General features: G+C 34.8%; 1 protein-coding gene across 1 annotated transcript; it reads left to right on the forward strand.

The window, feature by feature from the left end:
- The first annotated feature begins 1,115 nt into the window (after positions 1–1,115).
- LOC147404828 (cysteine proteinase mucunain-like) lies at positions 1,116–6,761 on the forward strand. Its single transcript, XM_086440921.1, has 5 exons — positions 1,116–1,603; positions 3,514–3,749; positions 3,929–4,069; positions 4,804–5,256; positions 6,383–6,761. Exons 1-5 carry the CDS (start codon positions 1,153–1,155, stop codon positions 6,458–6,460), a joined length of 1,359 nt encoding a protein of 452 aa, XP_086297047.1. The 5' UTR covers positions 1,116–1,152; the 3' UTR covers positions 6,461–6,761.
- Positions 6,762–11,452: the final 4,691 nt, after the last annotated feature.

The raw sequence follows: 11,452 nt of genomic DNA on the forward strand, positions 1-11,452 counted from the left end.
AACCAATTACTAATGGATTGAAACTATCAAGTCCCATTTTTTAATTATGGTCAATTAAAGAGTGGTTTTTGTTGATAGTGTTGCAACAAAATTAGCCCAATAGTCGTTAGACATGTGGTGAGAATGACATCAGCAATGACAGAGAAATTTCTCTTTACTACCTATACTTAAAAAATAAAAAAAAACAAAAAAAAAAACTTTCTGATCTGATCATTTTTGAGATTCAAAAGCATGATTTGATACAACAGTGTTATAGAAGACAAAATTAAATGAATTAAAAGAAAAGAAAGTAAAAAAATAATTATTTTTTATCATTAAATTTTATTTTTAAATTCTAATGTTCGGTAATAATCGATTTTCAATACATCGGATCAAACTTGAAAGATAATAAAAATTTCTTTTTATTTTTATTTTTATTTTTTAGCATGAATGGTTTCACACAATCTAAAAAACTAGAACGCTGTAAGGTTCTATTGTCAACGTGGGCCCGACGGCTTTTTTTAAATTTGAAATCTTAAAAAATAAATTTGTAGGCAGTGTGGGAGAGAGAGAAAGAGAAATTCTCTCAATTGCTGATGTCATTTGCATCACTTGTCAATTTTCTGTTGGTCTGTGAGAAAATTTGCTTAAAAATCACTCGTCCACTAAAATAGTAAAATTGGACGATCAAAAGACAGCCAAAGTCAGACGGCACCTTATTTTATGACACGTGAGATTTTTTTTTTATACACATACACCATATGAATGTGTGGTCCATCGCTTGATCTATACACAAAAGATCAGTTTGATTGGTGATGTGCATCCATTGAGATTAGCATCGTCTTAAGAATGATTTAGGATCGTTGGATTAAAACCCTTTTTAAGATTTTAGACTAGTGGATACAAGTTATCAACCACAATGATTTAAAATGGGTGCCACCTTACCTTGGTCAGGTACGGAACACCGTTCTAGAGATCTACTCAAATGGAATCTACGAGATTCCTATTTCTCTCTCTCTCTCTCTCTCTAAAGAAATTCATTTGCTTCCTTTGACGTATATCTCCCAAACTTCTCCTACAATCCCCAATAAATCCCCTTTTAGTCTCATCTTCTCTGTCTTTATAAGCCCTTGAACCTGTTATCTTACCTCAAATATTTCTTCTACTGAAACGATGGGTTTCTCAAAGTCTTCTACGATGGTTCTTCTCCTCTTTTTTCTTCTCTTCTTCGTTTTTTCCTCTGCTTTAGACAATTCGATCATCAGCTACGATGAGAATCACGAGGAGATGAGTATATATGAATCATGGCTGGCGAAGCACAGGAAATCTTACAACGCTTTGGGAGAGAAGGAGAAGAGATTTGAGATCTTTAAAGAGAATATGAAGTTCATCAAAGAACACAACGCGCAGAACCACTCGTATAAGTTAGGGTTGAACAAGTTCGCAGATCTGACGAACGAGGAGTACCGAAAGATTTATTTGGGAACGAAAACCGATGCACATAGGAGATTCTCTAAACCGAAGAGTGACCGATACTCTGTTCGGGCAGGAGAAGAGCTGCCCGAATCCATTGATTGGAGAGAAAAAGGTGCTGTCACTTCGATTAAAGATCAGGGCAGCTGTGGTGAGTTTTCTTTTTTTCTTTTTTTGGTGATGATGATGATCTCTCTAGAATCTAGACCGTTCGATGCTCTCAGTTTTTGGTTTAACGATGACCATCCAACGTCTTAGACGTAGGGAAGATGTCCTCAACACAGGGTCTTCTTGAATTTTCCTGGGGATTCCAATTTAAACTCAACATGTAGATCTCTAGGAAATAATATTTCTCTTATTGAATTTTTTATTTTTTTATTTAAGTTTTGGGTGTCCTCATAATTATTATTATTTTTTTTTTCTTATAATCTTTTTGGTATCATATATTATAAAGGATCGATATAGACTTATTATTGATCCTTTATAATTTAATTTAATTATTATTATTTTGTAAGAAGGATTTTTTTTTAATTGCCTATTATACCCTCATAAGTGCTCTGTTTTGAGGGGTATTTTCGTTACTTCATATAAATTAGGTAGTTGATCGAACGTAGACTGGATTGCGTGTCTGATTGAAAAAGTTGTAACCGCTGTTATAACGGCCGTCATTACAGTAACGGTAAATCTATATTATCCCTCTTAAGTAACTGTCGTTAAGACGGATTTTGAAATTTTAAATTCAATTGAAATTACTTTTCGTATTTTGTAAATTTATATTTATATAAATGAAACGGAGAAATTTTTATGACGAAGAGAATCTGTTTGTTTGTGTTATTATGATGATGGATTCTTTGTTGGTTGGATTCCTTTTTGGCTTAGTCTATAACTTTTGGGCCCATTATTTATGTCGTTTTTAGCAATAAATAAGGGAATTTTAAAGAGAATTAGTGTGTTTAAGAGTTAGGACGGATCTATTCTCATTGTTACGATGGACATGCCCCCACTTGCCTTCGATCTTTCTAAGATTTTAATGTAAAATGACCTAAATACCCTTCTCTTTTACTAACCCCCCAAAACGTCATGTCTTGGCATTAATAACTTTAATGCTAAACTATTTTTAATGACACAAAGTAGATTCTCACAAGTCTCTGACGTGGGATGTGCACATAACAATAGATTGTTTCATCGAGATATGAGTAAAAATCATCCCCATCAGAATTGTGAGAATCACAGTAAATCCTGTGTCACCCCCAGCACGACTCTTTGAACAAGGAAAAAGTTGGAATGACACAAAGGTGACAAAAATGACGTGGTGACACGCACATAATCGTAGATGCTTTTTACTCGTATCTCACGGAAAAGCATCTATAGTAATGTGCGCGATACCCCATCATTTTGTTACTTTGTGTCTCCGTTTGTGTCATCCAGTACGACTCTTTAAACAATTTTATAAAAAAAACCCTTTTATTCTTGAGATTTGAAGATTCAAAGAGACAAAAGTTTATGATTGAAGATGATTTTAGTAATCTATCATCTAAACTCATTCAATCTCATCTTGGATCCATTCTTTTCAATGTTTTGTAGAAATCTTTGATTCTTTATCCGAAAATTAATCATCATTCTACTTATCCAAAGATTAAGACGTCATTTAGGTTAATTCTGTTGGTCCTAAAGCAGAAGACCTTGGTAAATAGTTTTTTAAATGTGTCCTAGCAATAGTAAGACTGATATAAAATGAGATTTTGTGGAGGAAAATGCTGAAGTAACATTGAAATTGACATCGTTGGGGACATTGCTGACGTGGATGTGTCTATAGAACCATAAATGCTTTTCATTGAGAGATACGAGTGAGAAGCATCTATGATTCTGTGCACACCAATGTCCCAAATGATTTCAATTTCAATGTTACTCCAGCACGATTTTGTTATTGTATCACTTATTAATTTGGTTTACAACAGAAAAAACCATGTGCTAAGATCACAAATTCTTATTTTTTGGGTGATTGGTGCTCGAGGTCGAGAAATGCTGACTTTGTATTATTATTTTTTAATAAAAATGAAGGGAGTTGCTGGGCATTCTCCACCATTTCTGCTGTTGAGGGGATAAACCAGATCGTAACAGGTGATCTGATCTCACTATCGGTACAGGAGTTGGTGGACTGCGACACATCCTATAATGAAGGATGCAATGGAGGTCTTATGGACTACGCTTTCGAGTTCATAATCAATAATGGTGGAATTGACTCCGAAGAAGACTACCCTTACAAGGGTATAGATGGCCGATGCGACCAATATCGGGTAATTACCAAAACACCCATGAACCGAGGTTTAAAATGTCGTATCGAATGAATGTTTCCGTCTATATAAAACCAATACTGTGTAGGCTGATACATTCCTATATTTTGAACAATGCCATGAACGTTGTTCCCAGTTTGGGTTCACTTGCATTTATTTGTTAATAATTTTATTTAATGCAGAAAAATGCGCGGGTTGTTAGCATTGATGCATATGAGGATACTACTCCTTATGATGAGAAATCTTTGCAAAAGGCGGTTGCAAATCAACCTATCAGCGTTGCCATTGAGGGTGCTGGCATGGGTTTCCAGCTCTACGAATCCGTAAGACTCTTTTTCCCAAATTTATTATGTGTTTGAGTGATTATCTGATCTTATTGACTTGTATAAAATCCCATATGGTGGTCGCTTAATTACCAATTGAATTGTTTGGATTAATGTTTGAATGTGTATGATTTAGCGTGAACATGTGTGAGATGATGTTTCCGAACAATTTCTAAAAGGATTTGTTGATTTCTACATCAAAGAGCATATGTTTACAAAAAATGCTCAAGTGACTTGAAATAACACTCCAAGCAGTACTCCAGTGTGCAGAAAACCATAGATGCTTTTTATTGGGATAAGGTGTTATACACTCGAGGACAATCGATGGTTCTCTGCCTGCTTGAGTGCTACTTTGAGTATTATTTCAAGTCACTGTTACAAGGCTCTATATTTATTTATAATGCAACATTGAAAAAAGGGGAAAGAAAGACTCAATACTCGAGAATGTATAATATAATCATTAAAATAGCTCAAGTTCTTATGCAATGGAATTCTAGTTTTTATTTCTTGAGTTGTGATCTAGAACGGTGTCCAGATCCTATAATAACAACATATGATGTTAATTGGAGACTAAATACATCGGGCTACGTGTCATGAGGAAAATGGCTTGATTAAGAGCCCGCCCAATGTGTTTTACTCCAACCAAAACGTACAACACAGACACCATTCCCATTCTATAGGAACGGGACAGCTTACCTGATCCCGATTGTTATTTCTTTATTTTTGACTTACAGGGTATATTCACGGGAAGATGCGGGACATCGTTGGACCATGGAGTGACAGTCGTTGGATATGGCACCGAAAATGGCAAAGATTATTGGATTGTGAAGAACTCGTGGGGAGCGGAATGGGGAGAAGAGGGGTACATCAGGATGGAGCGTAACTTAGCTGGTACTAAAACTGGCAAATGTGGGATTGCAATAGAGCCGTCATACCCGATCAAGAAGGGCCAGAACCCGCCCAACCCTGGCCCTTCACCACCCTCTCCAGTAAGGCCCCCGGCTGTTTGTGATAGCTACTACTCCTGCCCCGAGAGCACTACTTGTTGCTGTGTTGATGAGTACAAAAACGAATGCTATTCATGGGGATGCTGCCCACTCGATGGTGCTACATGCTGCGATGACCACTACAGCTGCTGCCCCCATGATTTCCCCGTCTGCTTGGTTGAAGCCGGGATGTGCTTAGCGGTAAGAACAACTTAAAAAGAAATCATTCTATGTCTTCATGACTGTACATGGTGTTGAATGTATATTTTCCTCGACTCTCGGGTGTGTCATACCCCAGATAAGCCCCGTGCTTGACCCTCTTATATTCCTAGTTCTCCCCCTCTCCAACAGATCAGTCTTTTGGAGTAGCTGGTTGGTTAATGTGGTATCGTAGTGCTAGGTTTGTATAGGTCAGGGGTTCGATTCTTTCCACCCTTAATGGGTGAAGGTGAGGGTGAGGGTTGAGTGTATATTTTCCTCCACTCTTGGATGTCATACCCCAGTTAAGCCCCGTGACCTTCTTATATCCATAGTTCTCCCCCTCTCCAACAGATTGGACTTTTGGAGTAGTTCGTTGGTTAACATGGTATCAGCACTAGGTTCGTGTAGGTTACGGGTTCTATTCTTTCCACCCTTATGGGTGAGGAGTGTTGAGTGTATATTTTCCTCCAATCTCGAGTGTGTCATACCTCACAGTTAAGGCCTATGACCCTCTTATATACAGAGTTCTCCCCCTCTCCAACAGATTGGTCTTTTTGGAGTAGTTGGTTGGTTAACAATAGTCACCCAGTCAAGATTTGGGAATAAGTTGGCAAGGAAAGAATTCAAAAAACTTTGGTAAAATGGGGAAAAAATCGGGCTAGTTTTAAGTCCATGTAATTGTTCATACTAGGCAGTGTTCTCAGATTATATCACCAAATCTCAAATTAAACCACAACTGTAAATCACCAAACTCCCATATAGATATCATCCTTGCATCCACAAGAAGTAACTACAAATCCACCACGTATTTAAGGTTTATATTATTCAAGATATAAAAATATTCAATGTCATCCTCATTTGCTTCCTCATTATCCAATGCTTCATCAATAAAATGGTCACCATCATCTTTGTCAAGGTCGTCCTCTCTTATTAGTGCTTCAATTTCATCTTTCGTTTTAATCACAAAGTTCGTAAAATTCATGATTTATTGAAAAATTCGTAATTAAATCAGTGATGGAAAAAAGTCACGATTTAATCATGACTTTTCCAATAAGTTGGAGAATTTGGTGACAAGGCAAAGGTTCACATCATCTTATTTGTATCTCTTCTTGGATTATTGCAACAGAGCAAGCACAACCCATTTGGAGTGAAGGCGCTGAAGCGCACTCCAGCTAAACCAATCCGGGCTTATGGAAGTTCTTAAGCGAAGAAAAGCAGCAGCTTTTGGGAGGTCGTTGGTGTGTATTGGTCTGGGAAGGAGCATCGATGGATTGCTTGCTTGATTGATTGATTGATGATCAACCTTAGTTGATTAAGGTACACTCTTCTTCCTCTCTCTGTAGTAGTTCTATTGATTAAAGACAGGTGGATGGTTTGCACGTAATTTATGGTTTTTATATCTGTATCTACTTATGAACAAACAGATATAATTGCTTGTTCATTTGCTTTCAGTTCCTCTGTAAATTTATGCTTCATTTACCATTTGAATAGTTAGTTATAAACAATGGCCCTTGTTCATTGTGTGGATATTTATGATTGCCCGTTCCGTATAGTATTCCATGCACCTGAAGTCGAGTCTGGCTCCTTGCAATATTCTAACTATTGAAATCCATTAATGTTCCATGGTGGTGCAAAAACTACAAATTTTACATTATATCAAAGGCCACGAAGGATCAAGATTCGTGTTATGAGATGGCAGAGTTTCTATATCGGTTACCAAACTAATGCGATCCACCTCCCTTATCTGGGTTTTGGACTGCATTTTAGTGTAAAAGAAACATTAAACATTACACAGGTGGAGTTGTGAACGTATCTTTAGATAAAACAAACTAATTAGTTAAATTAAAAGGAACTATAGAAGCTGCCATCCCAAATTTACAATAGATCCCCTTGTAAGTACCCAAAACTATGTGTGTTGTTGAATCGAATTGCCAATTGTGTGTTGTTGAGATGAATAATTCAACTTAATTGTTGCTCGAGAGATGATAGATGATATGCCCATATATGTAGAAGACGAGGAACAACATGCTCAACTCAAATAGGCCTCTAGGTCCATGATTAGTTTCGCCAATACTGAAACATATATATATATATATTTCATGTTCGACACCTTACTATTTGCCCTATGTGTTTTGTCCTAGATGGGTTAGAACTTTTGGAATTGGCTGATTTTTGGTGAGGATGATCATTATGGTGAGTAGATCATCTTCACAAAAAATCAGCCCATTATGGAACTAATTCCATCAAAAAGAGGTTTACAACAAATGACGATCCACGAATCTTCCACTTGTAAACATGGGGTTAGAAGTTTCGAAATGAACTGATTTTTGGTGAGGATGATCTCCTTTAAGTTCATTCTAGAACTTTTAACCCATGTAGGACAAAACTTGTAGGGAATATATATATATTGAGATGGGGTTATATGGACTGAAGGACCATTTATCTCTATGGATCATATGCCAACGTGGTGCCCAAAACTATTATAGAGATCTTATTTGTGATAAATCTCAAAATCCACAACTTCAATCAAGATCATCTCAATAAACTAGTAAAAGAACAGAAAAATATAGAAAAAGTAAAGAACACAAGAATTTTTTATATGGTTCGCATGTTGTGCCTACATCCACGGGTTCGGGGAATCGATCCACTATAAATCTGAATTTATTATATAATTTTCTCTCCCTCTCTTCTCCTTCATTTTCTTCATCTTCTCTCCCTCTCCTCTCCTTTCTTCACAGTGGTCTAAGCCCCTTTTAAATAGAAAAATCCTAATCCGAATTTCTAATTAAATTAAAAATGTTATTTTTACCCATATCAAATAAAATAATTATCTAGAAGGGAAGAGTCTTCCTAAATTAGGATTCTTCCCTATTTACATAGAATCCTATAAAATGAATGCCTCGAAATGTGTGTTAAACCAGATGAAAAATAATTTTTATCCTTCCACAAAGCCCCCTCTTCAAGTAGATATTGATGTATCGAGATTTGTCTTCGAGAGCTTTACAACTTTTGACAATCCTTGCTGAATAAACACCATCCTTAATTTTCGAACTAATATAATTCTTGATTTTTTAAACTTATGTTCTTCCTTATTTTGAGCAAATATGATCTTTCATTGATCGAGCTCCCATAATAAGTAGATGCTTCAATAATAGAATTGACTATCTTATAATCGGGCTTGGCTCCCTAAATGAGCAAAGGCTTTGACAAATGATATAATAACTGACTAAAATCTCAGATCAAGCTTAGATTCTAGAACAATCTAAGACTTTGATAAATAAGAGAATAGCTGATCGAAATCTAGATCGGACTTGGATCCTAAAATGATCTAAGACTTTGATAAATAATAAAATAATCAATCGAAATTTCAGATCAAACTTGGATCCCAAAATGATTTAAGACTTTGATAAATAATAGAATAATCGACCAAAATCCCAAATCGGGCTTGGATCTCAAAATGATATAAGACTTTGATAAATAATATAAGTGTAGACATCCCAATTTGAAAGGCCCCCAAGCAAAAAATGTCCAAAAAAATATGTTAAAATCAAAATTGACTCAAAAGCCCATACCCTTAAAAAAAATATTTGTTTTATTTTAAATAATGACCTAGAGCCTCTATGTGTACTACCCCGAGTTTTTAATTCATATCTCGAAGAAAATCAAATAGTGAAATTTTGAGAAAATTTTAGAAGTGAGACTTAGGGTAAAACTTTCAATTTTTTTTTTTTATGTATATAAAATCTGACTTACTTTAGTTTGTAAGCTCACTCAAATCCATGCTCAAATAGAAAAGTTACAAAATCTTCGATTTTCAAGTCGGACGGGACTAAAAAAATGAATTTGTATTAGAGTAATAATTGGTAGAATTCCAATCGCACCATTGGGTTTGTAACAATTTTTTTTTAAAGAAATGAAGTATTGACTCATCAGTTTTGGAGTCTAGAAAGTCAAAGTATCGTAAAAAATGAAACAGCTTGAAAATTCTAATTTTGTCCCGATTCTTTTTTATAAAAGAATTTCGTTTTTTTTTTTAAAATCATTGTCTTCCCCAGACCCATCAAACTAGCAACCATTAAGGTTATTTTTAAATGTTGGTTTTGGAACCAACTTGACCTACTTATTCATCACGATCGGATTTCTGTTTAACACTTGGTGAAGAAGGGAAAAATGTTCGTGACGTCGAACTCTACCAATCCCATCCATTTCTTTTTCTCTATCTTTTCTCTTTCGTTTTTCATCGAAAATCAATTGTACCATACACTAGGGTTTCGACCTTTCAACCTTCGATTTCATCTTTTTAGAGGCTAAATCATCTTCCGTCGTAGAAGGAAAAAATGACGACGTCGTTGAGAATTTTGAAACTACTGAGTCCGTTTCAAAAATCAACCTTCTCCACATCAGATTCACCTCAATTTCCATGCTAGTTACCTCAATTTTCACATATTTCAATTCTAACACCCAAAGAGTGGTAGGGGCTTAAGATTCTTATTGGTAATAGTAGATTTTGAAATTGCATTTATGATTATTGTAAATCTTTCGATTTTATTTCAAATTATAAGATTTTTTTTCGTTTATTTTAAATTCATGCGAAAGATATGTATTTGATGTATTTAATTGTGTTTTAATAACAAATTATATGTGGGTGAGACCTTTCACTGAATTATTTCAGCCAATTTGGTTTCGTGCATCGATTCAGACCCCGTGCTGACCCAAATTTAATAATTTTTCAATTTAAACGATAAAAATAAGTTTTAAAGTCGAAAAATGATTTGATATTAAATAATGGGAAATTGATTTGACAAGCTTCGAAAAGGTGAAAAATACAAATATCAAAAAAAGGAAGAAATAAGATAAAACGGTACAATGCCAAAATTACACCCGAGAGGTAAAATCTGCATTTTACATTGCGATGCTCTGTGGGGGTTGATGAACGGATATCCAAGGTTAATATACTTTCGATTGCATGTTTATTTACTTTATGTTAGTGCAAGACGCTGGTTTAATTTTCATACTGTTATTTATTTTAGGCCGGTGGGCCACAATTGCATGGTAGGAAATTGGATATCCATTCTCAACTCTATAATGTTAATTTCTTATTTATTTTAAAAAAATGATATATATATATATATATATATATATATATATATATATATATATATATATATATATATATATATATATATATATATATATATATATATATATATACTTAGCTATTTTGTGAACTGTTAAAGAGCTTGTGAATACCTAAAGGGATAATTCATCATATCATTCGGAGTGATGTATTATCTTAGGATGTATAGTAGGGACAACCAATTTCATATATGGTATGGGATTCGTATGAGAGTAAAGTCACAATTGGAATTCATGTTTATTCCTTTTTATCTTTACTAGTGAACTTGTAATATAAAGGTGGTCGTACACGAATAAAGATGTATAATAGGAATCACATAAACACCTGATAAGTATGGACGAAGATGACTAGTTAGCAATCACTAACAGTTTATAGTAGTCGAATGTCTTGACATGTTAAAAATAAACACATTACTTATGGTCATGTCAAACGACCAACCTGAACCAAATAAATGGTTATCCGAGTGTTGTAAGTTACAACGACAGTCCACAAAATTAAGAACTAACGGTGCGATTCTACACCGGTAAATCATTGAAAATCTTATCCCGATTGGGAGCAATCCAGTCGTAGAGTCCGAACTCTCTAATTCCACTACTCCATCATTGTGTATTATGTATCTGTTGCTTTATTTTGAATTATAAAATGAAAAACATATTTACTGTTTCAATATCATCGATTAAGATTATATAAAAAAATGTTATAATATGAGTACTGCTGATTGATGTAATGTGAATTTTAACTATTTAGTTGCTCATCTTTGACTATATGTATTAGTTAATCGTTGTTTATCTCGTAAAACTTTGCATGTATTAAAATGATTCAAAATACTTGTTCATGCTAAGATGAGGTTATTAGTAGGAGTTGTTTATTTCCCCACTAGATAACCTTTGTTACTCATCATTTCCTTATCTATTTTTTTAATTTTAGATCCAATGCTTGGTGAAACAAGTGTAGAGCACAAGTAAAGGTTATCTGGTGGGTCAGATAGACGATCAGAGCCTTTTACCTGGTAAGCACTAGGGCTATACCTACTAGCAACGTTAGTTTCATACAGGTTGT

This window comes from Akebia trifoliata, chromosome 4 (assembly GCF_017979445.1).
Source record: "Akebia trifoliata isolate Shusen 1 chromosome 4, ASM1797944v1, whole genome shotgun sequence".
Taxonomy (NCBI): domain Eukaryota; kingdom Viridiplantae; phylum Streptophyta; class Magnoliopsida; order Ranunculales; family Lardizabalaceae; genus Akebia; species Akebia trifoliata.